The sequence below is a fragment of the Bombus vancouverensis genome, chromosome 2 (assembly GCF_051014615.1).
Source record: "Bombus vancouverensis nearcticus chromosome 2, iyBomVanc1_principal, whole genome shotgun sequence".
NCBI classification, from domain to species: Eukaryota; Metazoa; Arthropoda; class Insecta; order Hymenoptera; family Apidae; genus Bombus; species Bombus vancouverensis.
The window spans coordinates 20,400,185-20,424,606 of record NC_134912.1 but is presented as its reverse complement, the minus strand read 5'-3'; the positions used below and the strand labels follow the sequence as shown (position 1 = coordinate 20,424,606).

Sequence of the window (24,422 nt, the reverse complement as noted above, 5' to 3'; positions counted from 1 at the left end):
AGCGATGTGTTTAATGAATTATTAAATTGTTAAACTCAACTTTGTTTATAGAAATTTATCTGAAGTTTTTATCTAATGTATCTTTGTCTTCAAAGAATAATGAAGTTTGCATGCATTAAATGTCGTTATTTCTATACTCAGAGGTAAGATCAGAATAGTTATTATTTTATCGAATGGATAAATCTATCACACCGTTCTGAGCAAAAAAAAAACTGTATTGCACGCGCTTACAAAAATTAGGGATAAAAACAAAAAAGCATCTTAAGCCTATCGATTAAATCTATCGATTGTAACTAGGATCATGCTCTAGTTACTATTTCTTATAACTAACACATCTGCATATGGATGGCGAGCACGAACTCACGTTGCCATTTTCAACATTAAAAGACGAAGAAAAGTTTGTTCCTGGATTTGAAATATCAAATAATACAAATATTAGAAAATTATTAACGGAATTTAGAAGTAAAGAAGCGAAGAGATTCGATGCGATTGAAAATGATAAACGAAGGTCTCGGACTCGTAATTACAGCGGATACGTGTGCCGTATTACCACGAAAAAAGCGTAATGACGTAATACGCATCTATAAATGGCACGATAATAAAAGGATAGGGTTAAAGAAGTATAACCAAAATTAAAAAATTAAAACATTTACCTGGCTCAAAGTCAAAGAAGATAGCATATTGTATCCTTACGAGAAATGTAAGAATAAAGAAAAGAGCGTTACCAAGCTGTTAATTCAAATGGAACAGAGTGAAAGCGAAAAAAGAACTGAATTTTATACATGTTCCGTTTGAAGTTATCAACGAGACGATCGTTTGAATAATCTTCTTGAAAAGATTTAATTCCTGAAATAATTTTTCAGAAGGATTTAATTCTTTGATCTATATTCATCTCGACGTTTCTTTCATTTCTGGTGTAATACGACAATTTCTCTAATAAAAGTCAGCGTTTGCATATTTATCGTGGATTTGTAGGCAAATTTTCAATAAAACTGCTCGATCGATAAATAAACTCGATGGATTAATAAATAATACGGAAAGTAAACAAAATTATTCGATAAGTAAAAATTAGATCAATCGTAAGTTTGTCTCATTGCCAGACTATTTCGCTGTTACTACGATACAGAATAAACGATCGTTCTACAGATCAACGATCGTTTACAAAATTCGCACGTCGTGTTTCAACGTAGAGAGAGATTTAATTTACAGATTACCGTTATTATCGTTGCTAAATTATCTTGCCAGTGAAAAAATTCGAAATCTCGATCGATCGCGCTTCCTCTTAAAATTTCATCGATTCGAACAGCTATAATCTTCTATCCGCTTTCGCACGATCCAGAATCAAAAGCAAAGCCGAAACACGAGCAAAGCGGACACAGCTCTTCGCGACTGCTCGCGATGGATCCCCCATAGCGACTCTGGTCCACACGAGCAGGTAAACAAACACGAGGTTCGCGGAAAGCGAGCACGCGATGGAAGGCGGCCGAGAAAAGGGAGAGAGACAGCGTGGAACGCAGGAGGGAAATGCCCCGGGGTGGCTGGTGCGCGGGCGCGGCTTTGCGGGTCAGAGTGCGCCGGGTATATAACCGGGCGGTTGCCGTCGTCCTTTAGTCTTGCGCTTATCGTCGTCGCGACGACCCGCTCGAATTTGATAACGACGCGGTAGTCGCGCGCTCGTGATCGCTTCGTTCCGAGAGGTTGTTTCGCTGATGGCGCGGAGTGCATTTCCTGTTCGGTGGTTCCGCTCGTGATGGCTAAGGTTTCGTCCGTTCGTATCGATCTTGATCCTATCGGAACGAATTTCCTTTACCAGAGCACCGACATAACGATCTGCTACCACTAGTTATACGTGTTTGGTTCCACGAAGATTATACAAATCTTTCGAGCGACGCTTGTACATTTCTAAACGGTGCGTCAACCTGTTGTAACCGTGTAACGCGGTCGTCTCCGAGGCGTGCAAACAGAAGTCTGTCGGGAGTCGTGACACGAGACGAAAGTGTCGTGGAGAGATAGAACGAGCTAAACGGTTGTAACGCTTGTCAAACCGGTTTCTCGACGAGAAGAAACGCGGATCTCTAGTACTGTTCCATCGAGGGTAGAGGAGGCTGAAAACTGGATCACGTTGCAACGGGGCTGCAGCCAGAGATTCGTCGATCTTCGGGTGAAATGTCGCGGGAGGAAGGAGCTTGGAAATTGAAGGGTGCGAAAGGAGGAAGAATCGAAAGGCTGGAAGGGTGAAACCGAAGAGAAGAAAGGAAGCAAAGGAGAAGAAAAAGGGGCGTCACTGCAGGGAATTCGAGGGTTGTGCGCGCCTCCGGCCAGATACCACCGCTTGTATAGATCTATATGCATAGGAAAGTCGCGGCGATAGAAGTAGCCCGGACACGATGGCGTGTATCTGGGTCATACAGCCGTCCTCTCTCTCGCGCGCGGGTGTGTACCCGCGTGTTATCGGTGTCGCCGCTGGTTCTCCATAATTTTAGAAGATTCGTTCGTCCAAACGAAAAGAAGATAGGATCGTGGACTGATCGTGAGAACGAATGCGCGTGGAATTAAAAAGGAAGAAACGAGAGAAGGAGGAGCGCGCGTTGTTCTCCGGCTCGTCGACACGGTGCGTCGATATCCTCCCGTGGTGTTACATCGCGATTCGGGTCAAGCAGCCAAATCGCTAAGTTAACGAGTGAGTCGACCGTTAGTACTTTTCGCTTCGTCAGCGCCTCTGTACGAAGAGGTGCACCGAGTATCGAATGCTCGTGGAAACGGGAAACAGGCAGCATGCACGAAGCATCGTAAAGAAGGATCTTGGACGTCGATATTCGTGAGAGAATTAGCGCAGAAACGGTCAGGTTGAAACACTTGGGGAGAACGCTTCGTTGCCACGAGTTGTACACGGTTTCTCGACGGACGAGATCCACGGAACCGATGCACGCAAGCTCGTTTCGATCTCTTTGTTCGTGCAAAGGGTAGTGTATCGCGGTGATCACGGTGGTTCGAACGAAACCCGTATCGGCCGGTTGTTTCGTCCGGTCGCCGGAACCGATCGGTCGAATCGTTCGCGTAGGTCCTGCAACGCGTCGTCGGACAACTCGATCCCCGTAACCGTAACGAGCTGTTACATCGTTACAACTGTGCAAGTGGGGAGGGGGTGACACGGGGAAGAACGCGACCGACTACCTTCCCGCGGGGACAATCTCGACCGAACGAGCACCATGCGAGAACTATTATCTGTGGAAGAGCAATCAGTTTGCGCGAAACCCGTTTCTCTTTAGAGCGGACACATCGGACGTGCCGGCTCGGTAAATAATGAACCTCCGCAGTCATTTATCAAGCTCGCTACGAGGCCCACCAATGCTCAAAGTAGTCTAGTCGAAGTAAATGGAAGAGTGGAACGCGAGCCACGGACAGGTAGTATCGCGCGCGCCACCGCTTCCTGCTGGATTTCGCTAGAAAAACAGAAAAGATAAAACCTTCGAACCCCTGTTGCCTGCTCTATCTGTCGGTCTCGATCGATCGTTCCGTGATCGCGTGGCGTTCGCTAAAATGGAACGTTTACTGCTTTAATTACGAACAATCACGAGGAACAGGTCGTGACAAAAAGCCCTGTTTTCGACTTTCGTGTCTCCCCGATTCTACGCGATAAAAGAGAAGAAAAAAAGAAAAAGAAACGAGAAAATATCCGGTCGATGTCGTGGTCGTTGTCTTCGAGGTGTTTGAGATGCGATCAGCGATCGAGTCGTGTGACGGTGAACGGTGGATTCGTTCCACGAGGATTTATCAACTCGGTAGATAGCGGCGTATGAGAGCTAACTTGGCTCCATGAGAGTGATTATTCCCGACGATCGCGGCAGAACGTTTAGCCTGTTTCGCGCACCAGTGTAGTTCGCGTTTTGTGAATCATGAGACGACGAAACAACGGTTGCTGTTGCCAGAACAGCAAGAGGGCCGGTCGTACCGGGTGCAACGATTCGGAGGGAAACGAACCGCCCGGTTGGTGCATTTACGCGACAGTCGCTTTGGTTGCCGTTGGTTGTTACCTGAACGCGTTAGGTGGTGATTTCGTGCACGACGATATACCCGCTGTGGTGAGAAACAAGGACGTGCTCGGTCAAACACCGTGGACTAGTATTTTGAAGGACGACTTCTGGGGGACCCCTATGCACGATATCAACAGCCATAAGAGCTACAGGCCTTTGACGACATTCACGTTCCGGTGAGTCAAAGTGCTTTTTATGTGAATTTTTCTTTCTCCTTGTGGTTCACGATGGTTATTAGATCAATAACGTTTCGCGAGCATGAGGAATACAGCGTTGTAAAAATTCCAAAATATGTGCTCGATTTTTGTACTTTGGCGACCTTGAACTCTACCGTGCCATAGGTTATCGAACTCGTCTCTACAATCGTCGATTTCGTATTAGTTCTAAAAAATAACGGAATTCCGTTCTCTCTGATTCTGCTCGTGGATCTATCATTTTTGCAACAAAAGCAGTGGGAATTAATAGCGCGAACATTCCATATAATTAAACGATAGTTCCGACGTTCTTGATAATATAACGATAATGCGAGATTTCGTCGTTCAGAATTACAACAGTAATGAAAATAATCAAATAGTATTTTTTCATAGAAATTTTATGGATTTTCAAAGGTGCATTTCTGAAGATTCCGATGCTTCTCTTTTGTACAGTGTACGTTTTACTTTAAATTTGTTCGTACATCTTTCATTTCGATTCCTTTGGTACAAAATCCATACCTTGATTGTCAATATTTCTAGCCTTCGGAATAATTTGAGACAATTACACGCGACATTAAACTCGTTTCTCGCTCTTTAACGAGTATCAAGATACAGCGTACGTGCACACGAATAATTATCGTAATCGAAGTTGACGTGAATACGTTAACTTTCCTTTGATCGCCCAAAGCAAGTTCGAGCGTTCTCACCTCGCCAAGGAGATTATACGTTGAGATGTTAGATTATACGTCGGTGTTTCTTATCCTATCCTTAACAACATAATTTCCGTCACCGCGATAATTAGTCCCACGCTATCTTCCGGACGAATATCGCGACTATTTTCGAAAGGCTAGCACTTTCTCGTGGAAATAAAGCCATTAAAAAAGAAGAAAAAAGTAATCGCAAGATCGGAAACGCGAGGTCGATTAAAATCTCCGCAAGTGGCTCGCGACCAGCATGGCAATCAGCGCCGGTATTATTAAAACTAATTCGCTGTGCGCCATTCCCACAATTAGTAGACACTTCGCTTGGTCCACAATTAAAGCTGCTGACTCAAAATAAACCGCTGTGAGCGTGCTCGTTCCGTTAGCTTATCGCGAATGGAATAATTACACGTTGTAAGTTTCGTTGCAATTTCTTTTTCGTCGCTAGTCAAGCCGGTATGAAGCGCGATCGCGCGAAGATGATCATTCTTACGCGACGTTTTAAGGAAGTTCCGCGTTCGCAGTCGCTGCAACCGGATCGTTATCCCTGTGCGTTTTAAATGCACCGCGTTTAAATGCATTAAAGCGTTTTTCAAGCTTTTGGCAAAACAATCGCAAATAGAGCGCTTCTTTAACTTTTTTTTAGAGATTTGAATTTCGTAATCTTCGAAAAAGGTTGACATCTAATTCCGTTACTTAAATTTGTTGTACAATGTTGAATTTATTTGGTTCGTCCTTCATTTTAATTAAATGCAGCCTGTCCAGCTAATTCCGTCGTGTTCTCTCTGTAAAGACATTAAGAACGAATCCGACAGATGTAAAACTTGCAAGTTTTATTCGTTGATGCTCCAGAAGAGCGAAGGGACTTTATCGCTGACAGCGATTAATGAGAATGCTACGTAGGAAGATTGTACCCCAGTTATTTATGAAAGCTTGTAGGTTGAGGTTAGGTGGAGGAATATGTGTTGAATTGTCGGAGGGTCCTTTGTCTAGACATTTGCAGTCCATGGCTTACGAAATAATTAGTAGTAAGCATCGTACTAAACGTATTATATTCCTAGCGAATATCTGCGCATTTTAAAATCGCAAAAAGGAAACCTAACTATTTCTCGATTAATTAATCGCCTCAACTATATACGGCCTGCGTTCGCCCGCGAGCAAACAAACAGAGGAAGAAACGCAACGACGCTTTCAGCTAGCATAACCGTAACAATCCGTAACCACAGAGTGGCGTAATCGCCTCGTAAGACGTCGCGATACCGTCGCCGGATTGATACGACATCTGTATCGGACAATTTCTCGAGCGGTTCCGTGTCCGTATATCGATTCGCCGGTTCCGAATGGCGAACGGAAAATTGCGGATGCGTGTCCGGTATAGCAGGATCAAGCGCCGTATGGTCGTCGCGTATAGTCCGCGTTGCGGCGGCGGTATGGTTACGGGATGGGTGACAAGAAGCTGATCACGAGAAGCTGGTGGGCACACCGGCGCGTTACAGCGTATCCTGTAAACGCGAGCAGACCGCTCGCTTTCCGCCTAGCGCCGATTTGATGCATGGATACCAGTTTGCCACACTCCGCGCGCAATACTGCATATTGGCTGGTATTGGGCGATCCATCATACCGCAAGACACCGGCACATCGCTCATTCGCCTTAACGCTCCAGATGCCGTTGCCAACTTCGACGTGGAGAGACGGCTGGCCTCGTACATTCTGCCGCTAGAATGAACGCGGCAGGAGGGGCGACGTTTAGGGGTGGAAAAGGGGCGGAACGAGCGGGAAGGGGTTAGCATTGCACTTCCGTGTTTCGCGCGTTGCCGGAAGTGGAACGCATCCATAATTCCGGAGGCTCTGAGACGAGAAGACTACGGCTGCCGGCGGATGACGGTTCGTTCGTCTTGAGATTACGGGATATTAACGATCGGGAGCTGGCGTCGTTTCCAGCTAGTTTGCACGAATGCCTTCCAATCGTTCTGTCCGTAATTATTTTTTCAAATAGATTTATCGTGGATTTCGTTTAGCGATGTCTTTGTTTTGTTACCAGCGTTCGGACGTTGGCGTGTTAAACGCAGGGCTGAAGATAAGAAAGTTTCGTTGTTTTCTACGGCACAATGCGAGTTTCTGCAGTTGCTAGTCACGGGACACGGTCTTTACGGCTGTTGTACTTTCGATCGCTCAGTTTCGTACGTTTTGATGGTTGAACTGCAGCGTGAATAGCAGGTGTTTCAGTTTGAGGCGAATTTCCCTGAGAGTAGGATTTTTGGTTTCAGTGACAGATTATCCTACTATTAGATTTTCTTCTCTGTTTCTATATATCCGTGTTGGTATTTCCAACATGGTTATTACTCTATTTGATGCATCTTATCATTTGCTTAGCAACTGGCTAATTTCGAAACAAACGTCGTACATTCAAACTACGTACACGCTCAGGCAGAAATGTTTAATATTTCTTAATGATAAAACTAAAGGCAACGAGGATATTTATTTTGTTTAGTCTAGAACTTCGACGAAGGAAACTACGACGATTAATTCCACCGAAACAGTTTCAACCCGATCAAAGCAAAATGAGAAAATCCAACTTTGAAATATGCCACAAAGTCGGACATTCTCCAAAGGTTTAAGTTCATCTAAAAACCGGACGGCTGATGACTCTTGCGCTTCTGAAAGCACGAGCTCGTTCACATGGCAACTGGAACGCGCGTCCAGAAAATACTAGTAACCAGAAAAAGAGTATGGCGTATGTTTATAATTACTCTTTTCATATCTCGCAGGGCCTGGTGTCGATTACTCTCTTTCGGTTCTAGCCGTAGGGCTATACACGGGTCAAAGATTCCGAACAATTCAGTTTCTTCGCGTGCCAGTAACTTCGCCTACATTCGTACACGTACACGTAAATACATATGCATGTTTCATTCGCTGTCTTTTCCTTGTTATTCTGCATGCCTTTGATCCCTTTATTGTAGAGGAAACTTTGACGGCGCTTAGAATATATTTTGCTTTTCAGAATTTCGATTTCTGTAGAAATGAAAACGTATCGACGATCCGGAAAATTCTGAGTGCAAGCTGGTTGACCCGTACATTTCACGCTCGCAATTTCCCCCAGCAAAGTATCTCAGGGGTTTCCGAACGTTTCTCGCTAAAGCGGTCATCAACTCGGCTACGTGTAATGCACGGGCGCGCGCGTGTTTGCACGATTACGCTTGCCGTACGAACATGAAAACCACCTTTCGCAGATTTCTGACCAACGAAACGAGAATATCTCCCCTAAACTCTGGTTCGATAACATGCGATTTGGTAGAATCGATCCCTCCGCATGAGAAACGAACTATTCCAACTTCGTTTCACGTAGCAATCGTTCGTCGAATTGACTTCTCCGCGGTGTGTGGGCGTCGAATAGTTTTAGGCCTTAAGCCCAGTTGCCGAGCAATTGTTACGAGTATGTTTTCGTGGTAAAATAAGGCGATTCTTCAAGCGGAGCAACTTGTCATAGCGTTATTACGCGATTCGATTAATTTTCTCTTCGCATTTTATTGGGTTAGCAACTAAGCCATTTGGTGGTATTCGCAAAACCCGCAATCACTTAGTTGCCGAGCTAATAGTACAATTTAGTACGGTAACCAAAGAAAGTGTTCGAATACTATTCGAAAGAAGAAAGAAACTTTTTCTGAGTAAATTGTGCGTTATTTTGAAATTTTTGGTCTCGCAAACGTTCACGACGATTAGACGACCGCCTGCACGATATAAATAAAAGTTTGATAGCGACGAAAAGAGAACTACGATGCAACAGAGAAGCCAGTTTTCATACATTTCATACACTTTAACTGTAAGTTATATTCTTTCTTATAAAGTTGATAGTCACGATGATCCGATACGACGATGGCAACCTAATAATACTGTTTACCTTAAACATCAAAGCTTCCAGAATTGCCTCCACTTAGTCTTCGTTACGGTAGCATATGTTGCGTGTGGTAGCGTATAAAAGAAAAAAATCGTACAAGCCTCATGAAACATCGACTTGAAATATTGCCGCGATTTTTATCTTTGCTCAACGTTGTCTCGTTTAATAATTTAAGCTCTATTTGCTAATATTACGCTGCGCGTATTTTGCCGAGTACGCTGTACTATATCACACGATAATGTTTTACAACACAACGTGCGCAATTGAGCATGGGGCGATCTTCGTGTAAAAATAAATTGAGAATAATAGAAATTTCTTTACCTAGGGCTCCGTCTCCGGGGAAATCGATTTTAAACGGTTTCCGAGTATAAATATATTTGACTGTAACGGCGAATTTAATTTGAAAAGGTAAAACATGTATTAGCATTAGAAAAAGTAAAAAGTTTAGAGACTTTTATTGTGCTTTTTCTACGGAGAGTGAGAAAGGTTGTACAGACAGCGAAGAAGAATAAGAAGGTCAGGCTCAGGTTGCGAAACAGTTTCAACAATTTTCAAAATAAACCTACGATTATGTACTTTTCGAGAATTCGAAGCGAACGGAATCTAACGTAAATTTTCGAGGTGTGATAAATATTCAAGTTCCGACAAATTATGCGTTTGTTGAGATGTGTAAGTGTTAGAAATCTGAAATAAACGGTGGTCGCAATCTAACGAGAGACTTGACCACCATGCAGATAGTTAAATAGCGGAGGAAGCTCGGTTAGGTTCGCGTTTGCAATGGCGAGAAGTTTCCTGATTTCGAGTGTTCGCTGGATTATCGCGTTCGTAAATAGAAACGAACGGGAAATTGTTCCCGATTCTCCGATAAGAAACACGGCGAAGATAGAATCGAACGGCGTTTTGGCCAACAACTTTTAGTTGATGCTATCTTTTATTTAGTCATTTGCGGTAATGGAACGAGGAACATCGTCAGGAAGTCATTTACTTCCGAATAATTAATTAATCTTGTTTTTTAATCTGCAAGCCGCGTCGCTTAACCAGAAATTAAAAATTATTAAGAATTTTTCGTCTGGAAAGTATCTGCAATGTTGAGCCATTTAGTTTGAAAGAACACGATTTCTTTGAAATCGAACGTTCTATTAAAAAAATAATTAATTTGTAATTAATTAATTTACTACATTTTGAAAATTGCCAAATTTTTATTCAAAACAATTTCCTTGATGTTGTACTTCTTGATGCATCACTGATGCACGTTTTTAAGGGTATCAATTTTATTTAATTCATAACAATGCAAAGTGCCAACGGAAAGAATCTTTAGGAGGAAGGAAATTGTCAGGTGAGCGTTGAAAGTGAAAATCGATCGGAAATAAATTAGTTTAAGGAATATGGGCTACGAGGTAGAACACCAACGCCTAACTGACACAATTTTTGAAAGGTTTCTTAGCCCTTTGAAACTCTCAAACATGTCGAAGAAAAGAAAATTATTATATTTTGAATAAAGGAAGTACGAATTGTTATCGACATAATGGTACATGTGTGTGTAATGTTTCTAATCATATTTCTATGGTACTTGAAATATTTTTGTGGCGCTAGAGTTCGATTTTCATGGCGACTTATCGATAAAGATAGATGAATATCAGATACGTTAATTTTACTTCTTTCAGGTACAACCGTGACGTAATTCATTTTCGACAGAAATAGAACAACATTTGAGAAATAGAATATCTATAAATAAAGAAATTATTACGTAGACGAGATTGGAAATTCGAGTGACGGACTTACACGCTTTACGATCTTTACAGAAATTCTGACTTTTATTATCGAATATCCCATAAAATATTCAGTACCTGTGGTAACGGCTAGTCATAGTTTTAATTTTTTATGTCCCTGTAAAGTTTCATTAAAATCCGAGAGTTACACTGCGTGTGCTTCCCTTGTCAGAGTTAGTTACAATTTGCATACTACGCAACGTACATTAAAATATTGCACTGCAATTTTATAGGCTTCGTCAGAAATTCTCACTTTTATAAGTTAAAATTAAGCCTAATATTACTGTTAAACTTTATGTCGAGTAAATAACTCTCATTTATCGTTTTTCTCGCCAATTATACTTCTTATTCCGAAGGCAATTTGACATAACGCATGCGAATATATCTATGCCCATACGTATCTTCGCACGAAAGCATCGAAGAAAATCAGCGATTTAGTTTCACCGTAATCTAATGGTATTTTATAGCAAAGTGCACCACAGACACGTTTATATTCATGTACATAACAGGAGAAACACATTTATGTTTGTAACAAGGGCACGATTGAATTACGCACGAATGACAGAAGGCAACGCAGAAACCGATATTTTCTTTCTTTTTTTTTTTTAGCTGAAAACATACAAGCTATTTTGTAACGTTACGCGTTGCCAAAAGACAAATAAGAAAATGAAGAAAAATATAAGCGAAAGAACACAAAAAATTCTGTGGCTAGTAAAAAAAACAAAACAAACGGAAGCTTCAGGTAAACATGATTTACCGTAACCGTTTCGCCGTTTCATAACCAGAACCACGTAGGAACACAGGATAGGAATGCGAAATACCATCAAGAAATGCAAATGTTTCCGCAAAGAGCGAAGATCCATTAAGCTTCGCGAAATCTCGTTTTCTCTTTCGTTCTCGGTTTAAACCAAGCGTCCTTTGCATTTTAATGTTTACACTCGTCCGATGAAAGGCGCAAACAAAAAGAAGGCCGAAGGCAAAGAGGAAAGGAAAGAGAAAACAACTAAAGAAAATGAAGAAAAGAATGGAAAAGTAAAGAAATAAAAAATGGAAACGAGCCTCGAATCGTCCTTTTTTTTTTCTTTTTTTTACTAGTTTTCAGCGCTCACGCTCGGTTATATTCTTCCTCCGTTCGAATCCGCGGGCGCGTTTTTCGCAGCGTTCGTTCTCTACCATTTATTCGCGCGCGGCTTTTTGTACTCGCACAATGACGATCGATATAATCACATTTGCCGCAAGTAGAAACTTATACCGTTCCCTAAGAGAGATTCTTCTTTGTTTCATCATACGTCGAGAGGATAAGGAGAGAGAAAGACAGAGAGACGGAGACAGAAAGCCAGTTTCGCGCGTGTCGGTCAGAATAAAAATTGTCGGCGGTGAGTTTTATCCCAGCGAAGTTAGGGCCACAAAGCTTTTATTCGCTGCGCGCGGCCGTGCGCTCTTTTGTGCCGGTCTTTATCCGTTTCTGAGGGAGAGACGGTTTTCATTAGGAGTCCGCGTGACGAATTATCGTTGGAAAAGCAAGTTTCCCTTCCTAATGGATCGTCGATTACTTCTTACGGGTTCTTACTTTGATCGCAAAAGAATGTGTAAAGTGCTTGTTACATGTAGCTGTTTTGTTTGTGGAGATGTTTGCTTTAAAGAAAACCAGAGGCTGTTAACAGGTTCCTTTCCTGCGTTGCATTATCCACGTTAATCGAGTTACTAAGAATATCCAAAAATATCCAAAGATGGACCCATAAATTTTGAAACTGTGCTTTGGTAGTATTCGTAGAATATCGATGTAAAACTGGTTTAAATTGAAATTGAAAACTTAAGAGAAAGAAAGACGATAAGTACGTAGAACCGTTAGCTAACGTCAATAAACGTTGAAATATAAAACAGAATAGAGCAGTGCTCAGGCGATTGGTACAAGAATTATTAATTAGTTATATAAAGAAATTAAATTTCCTTCCATATGGGATATTTTTAACGTAGTACAAAATAGTAAACGTGCAAGCAAGATAAAAGGGAATTCGGGAGGATATCAATTGTGACAGATGTGATCCCTTTGAGTTCCTTAATGTGTAAGTTTTTAATTTTACATCAAGTGCTTGATGATAATTTAGAACCTTCGCGAGGATCAAAATTCAAAGATTACGTATAAAAGGTGAATTATGGGTATTATTATGCAAGAACAGGTGATTAAATTTCTTATTCAAAAACCTACAAATGTTCTACTTCAGTTCTACTTAATCCGTAATCTTCTTCCAATTATATTTCCCTGTAATTGTACAATTCATAAAGTTAGACAGATGAATCTGATTAGAGATATTAGATTCTCAGGGAATTATGTTTGATTCCGAATGGCAGAGAGTACAGCGATTCTGCGATTAAAAAGCCGCAATGCAGAAGTCGGCAGGTAGGTGTACGTATTGCTGACTATTCGCGCTTTCACGCCTCTTTAGTCTCCTGTGGCCTCTAGTCCCGCGCAACGATGTTTGCCAGCGGTGAGACTGCACCCTTTCATAGTATCGCATAATTTTGCATACAAACCTCAAGCATAAATATACCAATTTGTTGTTATATACGCAAATATACGTTATATAGCAAAATGACATAAATAACAAAATTATGATAAAAATTACTAGTATCCGTAGAAATACTTGGACTTCTTCGCGTATCTATATCGATCGATAAACGGTATACAATTACATAATTTTTCGTGATATCGTTATCATGTCCGAAATGAACAAACCCGATTATACGAATTCAAAGAACTCCAAATGCCGCGTTCTCATTTATAAAATTATTATCCATCTTGCGATCGCAAAACGATAGGAAAGAAACGATGAAATACCAACCACGTAATGGATCGATATTTGAAATCAGTCAGGTGTATCGTATTTCTCAAACAGCATGGAGTTCGGTCTCGCTGTTATTTCGCGACTTTCATTTCACTCGGTTCGATTATACGTTGGAAAATGGTTGGAACGGTTGGTCATGCGATCTTCAGCAGTTAACGTCAACAGAGAGAAAGGACAGTCGTCGGATTTTCAAAACAGTCACGCAGAAACGCCTTGCTGTTAGTCGATGCACGGTAGAATGGCTTTATCTCGTTATCACTGGCACAGACCGTGGCAAACATAGGAGTAACGAGGCGAAGTTGGCAGTTGCGGTTCGCTTTCCCGCGTATATACGAATCCTTCTGGTCGATCTACCGTGTGTATAGAGCATAGGGAGCTTCCGGGACGCTCGCGCGATGTCACTGAAAAAGCTCAGCGTGGAAACGAACTCTGGTAAATGATCACTTTTATCGATCTCTTTTCACCTGAAGAGCACGTAGCGCACGCTGCAAGATAGCGTGAGCTTCGTTCGCCAAGCAGTCACGACGCAGTCAATCGCCAAAAGAGATAAGACACACCATGGGACTGTCGAGCTGAGAGGGCGGCTTCCGTTCAAAAGAATTTGCAAGTTAGCCGGGTTACGTGTCTCTTCAGCTACCGTCAGCGAACGAGTTTATCCATGAAAGGCGAGCTGCAGTTGCGAAAAACTGGATGGAATATTCTACCGAGTGAATTTCAAGCAAAGATTGGTTTCTACTTGAAAAATATTATCGATCGTAGAATGTGTTTGCCATATACGTAGACTTTTAAAGAATAACGCACGATTTGGTTAAAGAAAGCGATTCGAATGTTTTGTAGGATTTACTCGGCGATAAGTACCGTATTCGCTTAGACGATTTCCTCGTTCGAAACACTCGAGCGCTTCCCTTCTGATACCATTCAGCTTTGAGCCTTTAGGTTCTTTTGACGACAAGGATTTCTTGGTCCAGCGGTTCACTTGACGCCGGTAACCTCTCGATCTTAAGGTTTAGTCGACGTCAGGGACCTTCCCATACCAGGCTTCATTTGGAATCAAAGTCATCTTTGTCCCTGGCCTTAAAATCAAGTTCTCAACTTCAAAGTTCGTTTGCCACCAATTCGTATAGCATATTCAGATATCGATGAGGCGCCACGTGTTACAAAATAGCAAAGCTTAGGCATCGAAAATATTTCATCGCCCAAGGCCTTTAAATCATGATTCACGATAGTCGAGGATTTTTCAGGGTGGTTCTATGATGATTTATGAGCTAAGTCGCGAGCAACGATGCGCTGTAGCGCTCGGATGCGTGCATATGCGAGGGAATAATTATTATTAAATTACTTGACCCGACGCACCGAGCGGAATCTCGTTTCACGGCGTTACTGACACGCATGAATGATTACGTTGCGGATCCTAATTCAGACGTGCGATATCGCATTATACAGCTTGCCACGTACGTTCCCTCGAATTCCATTACGTCACGATCCACCTGATCTGATATGTCATTCGTTTGTACGATGAATCCACCGCTTATCGTGGATTCCCCGTTTTCTTTGGCGCCTCGTTCGTTCAAAATCGCCCGGCACTTCAATCGTTTTGACACTTTGCTAGTCGATCAGGTTCTGATCACTACGCGTTTCGCGCGAGCACCGATGGAGGGACAAATAATGCGAGATTTCAATATCGTACAGTTTCTATTATCCGTAGCCTTGCGTCCAAGTAATTCATCGTTAAACTCCGGATATTTCTGCAGTTAATTGTAATATTATTTCTTAATTCCAATTATGTACAATATATACGTTTCCTTTACTATAGGCTTCAACGATTCGAGATAAATCAATCGGAACCGAGTATAATCGTTACGCTAGTTGCAAAATTAGCGCGAAAGAATCGATGAAATATCTGGATAATTCGATCATCGGTATAATTCGCGAAACACAAAAAATTCCGGCTTGAAATGCCAACGATCCGATCGGGGTCCTCGTTCATCCCACCCCTGTCAGTGCGCCACAACAACGATCATTCTCCCTTTAACGCGTTTACACAGGACACCGGGCATTGATTAAACGTCCGCGGAATATGTAACGTAGAAAACTAGTGTTGGTGGAATCGAGTTGCGGTGCGAATTCTGTACGTTACCGGCAATCGAATTGCGGTTTAGATTCGGCCGCAATAGCGAGGATAGAATTTTCAAAGGATCGTAGCCGGAACGAGGAGAACGGGACACGGTGATAAAAGAGGGAATGTCGGTTCGAAACGAAAATCTAACGAACGCGTTATCAATCCTGTGACGAAGTTCTGTTACGACGGTATCCCACGCTCGTACTCGTAGAGTTTCCAAAATTGGCAAAAACTCCAAAGACGGAAAAGGAAAAGGAACTGGATGAATTTCTTAGCGATACAACTGCGTATCATTCAGCGACTTCTTCTCGCTGTTCTTATTCGTTCCACGCGTCCTTCGTTTCATATACGGTAACCTACGAGAATATTGGAACACTCGTAGCAAACCTTTCACGAGCATAGAATAGACTCCCGTTTTAATCGCACTCCGCTCTAACCGATCATGCATCACTCGGTGTCTGATCATACACTTGCTATTCTACTGACGTCGAGGTATTTCGTACTGTACTTCCAGACACCGCTATAACTTCCAATATCGACTGTTACTGATGACTAGTTGGAAATTGTGATTGCGATTATGTACCGAGACGCGATATTCCGTAAAACCTATATCTTTGATACTATTAATCGCGAAATGCAAACTTATCGTTGTTATTTTTCCTGAGTTATTGAAATTTTTGGAACTGCTTATTTATCGTTGGTTTCAGATTCTGATAATATAATCGTAATAGCAGTGTCTCGTTACAGTACCAATGAAATTTCCAAATATTTTATACGACACGCGCAATGTATGATTTTCTATAGTTTCACGAGCCACTGTAGCAAAGAATTCTGCGGTTCTCTTATCGACCTTCCGAACCTCCTGGTTTCGGTATTTTCCGTAGTACGTCTTTGTTTCGACGTCTCGAGGACACACAGTGTCGACAGCGAGAAAAGAAATTCCTCGTCCGAACGTCGACAAGAAGGTACCATTACGCGAGGACCGTTCTTTGGGCGTTGATCGTGACGAGGAATCCGGAGCGGGCTTCCGGATACAGCTCTTCGAGCTGTATCCAGCCGTTTATTGGATTCGTGAACTTTGCCACGGGGTATGTAATAACCGAGCGGGCGAAAACCCCGTAAATCCGTGAGAAAAGAAGAGGAGGAAAAGCGAAAGAAAAGAGTGGAGAAGGATAAGGTCGAAGGAAAGGAGAAACTGCCGCTCTTAAGGAGTCTGGACAGATGGAACGATATTATTGTGCCATTGAAACGAGCGCGGTATTGAAAAAGTTTGTTCTCTGCGTATTTCGATAAATGATTAATGCACGGCAACGTGGAAAATTCCCGAACCGATTTTTATTCTCCGTTCGTCTACGCTTCTACATTTTAATAGCTTCCTCCTTCTCGAACGAGATGCTTCTGTACTCTTCGCAATTATATTATCTTCCTAAATGAGTCGTATTCAAAGTTTGTCAAGAATAGCGAAAAAATATATTTTTCTACCACGGTTAGTAAAAAGTTAATCGCTTGACAAATTTTTAACGAAGTTATATCATTTCGAACGTAGTGGAACATTAATTACTATCAAAAGCGAAGTAGCTTGAGTCGAAAATGCCGCAAAAATGGAAATAAATTCATAAGTACGAATTCAGACGGATTAAGAAGTTTTTTAGAAGATTAAGAATGTTCAAATAGAAAGGCAAAGGTAGCGTTCAATCGTCACAACGCTAAGAAATTAATACGATAGAAAGATAAATATATAGTCATAAAGTTTTTATTGAAAATAAGAGAATAAAATTTCTGTATATTTATGAATAAATTTACTTGTATCGTTCTCAAGCAATAATACATATTTTTTAGATTTGCAACGACGTGTGTAATTAGCACAAAATGTGTATTTACCTACAAAAGTTCAACATCAGTTTTATAAGCACAATTTCCAATTTTACTTAACTACATTTTCAAAGTTCAAGCGAACTACGAAGCAAAATTATGACTAAGACTTCGAAGATGTTGTCACACTCTTTCTATGCGAACGAACGAGTGTAACGTTTTCACGAATGGTATAATAAGTTTTGAAACGCCGAATGACCGCGACGTCTCACAGGTATGCAATTTTACGAGAAAACAGCGAGAAACGATTGATCCGGAATGGCTGGCGCGACAATGACAGGGGAACCACCGCCTTTTCGTCGTGAAGTATATTTTCGGCCGTGAGCTTTTGCTCTCGCAATCGTAAATGCCACTAGATGCAAATACAGTCGTCGGCGAATGGGTCGACTGCATTTACCGCAACAGAATATCGATGCCGTGGAAAGTTTGGCCATACGAATTCACCGAGAGGGTAAACTTTCAGGATACCCTCCGGCTGTCTGAATATTCATCGTACTGCGACTAAAAACGCAGAAAACTCCTAGTTGTCTCCCTGGAATGACTGGCAGTGATCTCGCGCAATCTATCAACGTAACAGAATCGAAGCATCTTCTCGATCGGAAGGTGTATTTTCGCAGTTTGGAAAGCGCGATAACGCGTGCTTCGTCGCGCCAATTGTAGGCGCGTTGAAATATTTCTACCACTTTCGCTAAGTTTGTCGTCGTTGTCCGAATATTCGTTAGGTTGATTCAATTTTCTCGAATTTAGGGTATTTCGTTAACTGGAATTTTGAATTTGTCGTTTTCGTGATTGTTGGAGTGAGATAAGGTAAGATCAAGGGATGTTTCCGATACCGTTTGCTCGTCGTGCTGATACTGCAACAGTGCTGATGCTGCGACAAACTGAAAACAGCATGACCGAGTCGATAGAACGTCGACTTGGCAAACTTAATTCATTTTCGATCGGTAATCCTGTTTTATCTCTCTGACACAGCAACGATTAAATCAGACGAAAGCATCTTTACGGAAATCGCGATTTCGATGGATGATAATTAATTTCCAATAAATGGGAACGTTCGAAGGAATTCGTTTCGGCGTTAAAATTGTCCGATTCATCGAGTTGGCAATTTCACGATCGCGATATTAAAACACATCGCGATGAACGTTCGTTCAATCGAATGATCGCCGTTTCTCTTCCCTATCCGCTGTTGATCGGTACGTATTTTTAAATACCTGGAAAGTCGAACACTCGCGGATGGACTTATCGGTATGCGTCGCGAATAATACGAAAATTCATTTGGCCTCCGTCGAAAAGCTTGCTAAAACAACAAAGCTCCGGCCGAAACGCGTTTACCGCGCGTTGCACGCCGTGCGTTTATTTTTGTTCGGACTAATTCAGCATTCAGCCGGCATAACCGAGGAAAGTATCGATTTTAAGCCGCGCTGAAATGCGTTTTTAACGTTCTTTTCATTCGTATAAACACTCGATCGAGCCCGTCTCTCCCCAATTACAACGCGTTTTGCACTTTTCGCGACGCGTTTAGATCGCCTGCAGCGATTCGAAGAACGCCGCGCCGGCCGATTCGATGTGAATGTTCGAGAAATGGACAAAAGGGAATAGGTTGAGGTGAGAAAGAGTTATTAAATGTAATGCGTTAATTCCCGGTTTAATAGAGAGATATTGTATTGCTGTATCTTTCGTGAGATAATAATTCAATGATTATCCTGTGATAAAACGAAATTTCGTTACACGATTATGTTCATATAGGTACAATGACGAGAACATAAATGGAGGAAATCCTTGTACCAAATATAACTTCATTTGCTTCGTAATTATTACTCGAAATAAAAACTTGCAAGCTTGTTCTGCCTGAGATCGTATACCTTTGAATTGGATTGACCGAGCTCTTGACTGAACTTTTCAATACCATACTTTTATTTGCTTATACCGTTAGTTAATAATATATACTTTTCCAACCTAGTGGTTTCTCGAATTTATTATATTTCGCAACTTATAATTTATAATTTAGATAAGTATTCTATACGTCGTCCGTGTCTTTATTTATAGCGGCAAACACAAAAAGTTATACTTTAATTTAATTCAGTTTGAAATTATTGGTCGAAATAAAAATCTACAATGTCTAAGAATACAAGAAGCATATTCCAAGAAAATCGAGAAATGAGTTTTTCATAATTATATTTTAAACGGGGGTGTGTGTTATAAATTTCAATCGGCTTGGAGTTTCTATTTAACAAATTGCTCGTATGCGTTCTTTTATTTTCTCGCTTATTTTTTTTTTATCATAGCTAGTAACGTTCTCTTTTAATACGATATTTTGTCATTGAACGATTTCATCCGAAAGAAGCTTACAAGCAATTCTCTTAAGTAGAGCGACCAGGAGGATCGTATATTCCAGCGATCCTGTTGCGATTATCGCGAGTATTCTCGAATGTGTGATCGTCCTATCGTATTACGACATACTTGAAACGAGAGTTTCCACGAGAGTTCTCACGGTGCTGCTAATCCGAAAGCTCTTCGAGTCGAGGTTACGCTCGTTTGAAAATGCGTGAAGGATTAGCGAAAATAGGACAAAAATTCGGTAAATGTCGAAGAACGTTGGACACGTCATCTTTTCGAAATACCGACGACGTCATTCGTCGACAAACTTTTTTAGCCTTCGAGCGAGAGTTTCGACACACGTTCATGGCATGTTTTTTACTTATACGCTCGATATAACTGACAGTAATTATTTGACATAGCTATAATAATGGTACACTTGAACGATGAATATATACATTTCTTATTTTTCCTGCTTTTTTAAGACGTACTTAATTTCATACTTATTTCGTTGATTTATTTTTACGTTCAGTCACATTCTTTTTCTCGGCCTTTCTGTGGTCGATCGTTCTTTTTCTAAGAAGGTATTTTTTGTCGACACCGGTAAGAATTCTGATAAAGTATGCGATTATCGACGATCGACTACCACGCGAAGTGGTCACCCGTGTAACGTTGGATCGAGTACTTCACTCTCTAAAGGTACAACCCTTTTATTTTTATTAGCCAACTAAGTTAGAACCGTATAGTCTACCAACGCACGTTTTCATGACCTCAAGCGATACATCCGATACCTAGAATAACAATGGCAAAAACGTTGTATAAAGCAGCAGGTTACGTCATTGTGACCATTAATCAAACTCGAAAACAATAATATCATCTCCTCGGTAATATAGACTTACGCTTCCATTTTTATCCATTATCCCAAGTAAGAAACAAATAATCCAATGATAACATCTTATTTCCAGTATCCTGACACGTGACTCGGGGTAAGTTCCGATTGAAAAAGTTTAAAAAATACCAGAAACCCTTTCTACCTTACATAGACCACAAGAGATCGCAGCATCGTCTTCGGAGACGAATTATCCCGAACGAGCGTACAAATTTATACCTCTCGTTCCCGGAGCAAGCCCTGAAAGGAATGTATCCATAAAATTTTCAGCCATTGGCGAGGTGGTATGGTTGGAATCGTGACTTCGCCGAGTCTATCTCGGCTCCGTTTTCATTGAATAATTGCGCGAATGGTAGAAAGGTGGCGGCGATTCGTTATCAGACGGACGTGTCGTTCGATTCCTCGGATCCGTAGAGTCCGACGGTGGATCACGCGCCTCGCGTGCTGCCGGTCTCACCGTGCGACCCGGTGTGTTTCACCAGGAGGAAAGGACGGCGGGTTTCGTGGCTCGCGTGGTCGAAGCGTGCCGTGAGCCAGCGCTGTAAACTTGCCTCGCTCGATCGTGCACATGCATTAAAGAACACTTTCCCAGCGCGGCCACCGATATTCACGATAGGCGGTGCTCGCTGGTTGAGCACTTTATTGCCTCGTCGCGTCGTCGCACGACCACGCATAATTTTCATCCGGCTTCTATGCGTCGAGCTAACGTCACCCCGACGTCGAGCGAATTAATTAACGATTAAGTGTCTCTCTCTCCCATTTCTATCCCCCATGATTCTCTAATCCCCGACCACACTCCGTCTCCTCGCAGAAACGCTGATTATCAGCGTTTAATTATTGCGGGCTAATCGTTGAACGTGTCGCCGGCAAACATCGTGCTCGGATAATTGGGCGTGACGCGTCTCTTGTGCGATCTGCTCCCTCTCTTATTTTCTCTCGTCGCTCGAGGCACTTCAAATTACCAACCTCTCGTTTCGATTCGTATACATATCGCGAAGGATTTTTCTCGGTAGTTTTAGTGGAACATGGTGGTTTTCGCTTGCCGTGAAACGAGTGCCAATGAGTGGATTTCGATACAAATTTGTAATATTCGTCGAGTAACAAAGCGGTGAAAGTAATGGAAATGTACTTGAAAATTGTAGCTTCATCGCTGTTTTTTACGTGTTTATGCTAATTCCTTAAAACAGTCTCGAAGATGTACGTGGTATCGTTTTTAATAAGACTGTAGGTACACCGCTGCTATTCTGAGTGACGCATCTGTGTACGTTTAATATCGTTTTGTTTAAGCATGGTTCTAGAAATACACGAAGAACACGCTACATTAACGTTCGCAAACATATTTTAAATAAATCCGGTTGAAGAGTAAGAAACAACCATCTACCGCTGTCCTTGCTAATATTACTACTTCGCTAAAAATGATCAGTTTTCCTCCTTTCGATCGGAAAGAAGCCCGCAGATCAATTGAATACCTACGTGACACGTCGAGTACGTACAAGAATCCCGTAATTTTTTCAACCAAGCAAAGAACAAGCGTCTAACTTAACGAACAGGGGCAAGCGGCTGGCAAGCACGCAAATCGAGCTTCTTTATTTTCACCGCGGCGAAATTTTTTTCCTGGCACAATTTAAATCCGCTTACCATCCCGGCGGCATGCCGGCGCAAGTATTAATTTAAGTTTCAACAACGAACATCCAAAGTTCGCGGAAACAAGGGCATCGCGGTCCGCCGCGCCGGCCTCAAATTCATCGCAAAATTCGTCGGCCCCTCGATTAAGCGATGCGGGTACACTTTTATCAAGGTACTGTCGGGCGCGAGAAACGTCACGCGAGAATATCGCGCGTTCGTCTCGGTTCCGCTTCCTGTCCGGCCGCCTCGCTGAAATTACACCCTTAATCGCGAATATTTATCCGCAATTATTATCGTCGCCTCTCGAACGGGCAAAATTACGCGCATTTATGTACGCAGATGTGCTCGAATAATGGGACGGTTTAATTGCGTGACTGCACGACGAATCCTGGGAATTGTACGAACTGTTATATTCATGTGCACGTGTGCGTGTATGCGCGCGCGCGTGAGCGTAGTTATCATGTACGAATGTACGCGTGTACACGTTCGTTGCGCGAGTTAAGGCAGCGAGGACGCTTTGCCAACCTCCTACGGCAGATAGTTAATTACTTAATTACGTTGCCGTAATTAGCTCATAGTTTTGAAGTCGGGCGCAGACCAAGGCGCGTGATTAACGAATCGCTGTGATAATAAAATGCTCGCCGCTGTCGAAATTCGCGTTCACGCTCCTTTGTACGCCAGAGATGTGAATATGCATCGCGCACAGACGTTCTACGTTTCGCGTGCTTTTATTTCGTCTAATTTACATCACGCTTGTTATTCTCCTTCCGTTTCAACGAGCTTCTCCTTTTGCTACGTTTTGTATCGACATTCTGCTTGACATCTTGGCCGTAATTGCGAAAAGGTACGATGAAATTAAGGGTCAATTTTTGTTTACGATAGTGGAGTTTGATTGAAGGTTTCTAGGATGTGGTGTTACCTAGATGTTACGTTATGTAATTACCATTGAATGTTAGTATCGAATTTTCATATTTAAATAGGATTATTTAACACCACGACTCTTAATCGAATAGTCGAATCTGCGAAATTTCGAACGTTTTGCTTTTGTACGTAGATGCCAATTATCGAAATCATACAGGTGCTTTCAGCGAAATTAATATTGACTTTTACTAAGTAGAAATAATTTTATATGTCTATTTGTATTCATTGTACTATTTTGACTGTAATTATCTATGTAGAGTAAATTTGGAAACGCAATGTATGTCGATAATTCTATTGTTAAGGATTATTCGACGACGAATCCTACATCAAAAGATCAACTTTTTATTTAGACGTATCGTGTCAATTCTGATTCTTATTGATCGTTCTTATCGATTACTAAATAATTCTTAGTCTTTTCAAGAATACTTCACTGCGTTCAATCAGGCATTTGTGTTTCGACGTGGCGAAAAGATATTTGGCAGAAACTCGGAAACTCGACAAGAGAATTGTTTACAATTATCGTGACATCAGCCTGCTACCTACGTAAATCTATTTCGCCTCGCGAGATTGACATAGAAACGTGAGATCGCAATTTTTCTCGAAGAAAAAGCTAGGATGAAAGAGCAGGTTCGATTCGACGCTCTAAGAATTAAAGTCACGTTTACGTATAAAGAGGTTGGCTGTTCACAGAGGCAGATCGTTATCCGACGTAATCGATAACAGAAGGGGTTCCGCTTATTTCAGCGAATTCAATTTCAAATCGAGCCCTCGGGCTGCTTTCTCTCTCTCTCTCTCTCTCTCTCACTCCCCTCTCCCCCCACTCTCTTTCTCTCTGAATACCCGTTCTAACCAATTTAATTACAGTATCCTTCTTTGTGATGCGATATGTTACCGATCGAGCTGCCATTATATGAATGGGATCTAAAGAATAATCTTTCGCATAATTAATTCCTCTCATTGTTCCGTACTGTCGTTGAAGTTTGTAGAGAAATTTTGTTCTCCTCAAGATTCATATACAGTGCGTTAATCTACTGTATACCCGGTTGTATTTCTTACTTAGTTAAGGGTAAGGAACATAGGCCTGGAAAAAGAAAAGAAGTAGTATACGACGCTGTAAAACTTATTTTCCTATAATATCAATTTTTCTTATGTACGGTAATACATTTAAGTAGGGTATAGACGCATCTGTTTTATAAACAAGAGTACACATTTTCTTCGTAATATCTCGTATATAAAAGTA

General features: G+C 41.7%; 1 protein-coding gene and 1 long non-coding RNA gene across 6 annotated transcripts in view; one reads left to right on the top strand and one right to left on the bottom strand.

The window, feature by feature from the left end:
* The window catches only part of LOC117160078 (uncharacterized), a 126,636-nt gene that overhangs the window by 22,573 nt on the left and 79,641 nt on the right, over positions 1 to 24,422 (bottom strand). The gene's annotated exons all lie outside the window — the stretch shown is intronic.
* The window catches only part of LOC117157886 (protein O-mannosyl-transferase TMTC1), a 278,211-nt gene continuing 255,419 nt past the window's right edge, over positions 1,631 to 24,422 (top strand). For all 5 annotated transcript variants that reach the window (XM_076625790.1, XM_076625788.1, XM_076625789.1 and 2 more), the window contains exon 1: positions 1,631 to 4,210. In XM_076625790.1, coding sequence (XP_076481905.1) covers positions 3,897 to 4,210 — 314 coding nt within the window. In that variant the 5' untranslated portion in view covers positions 1,631 to 3,896. The remainder of the gene's footprint in view (positions 4,211 to 24,422) is intronic.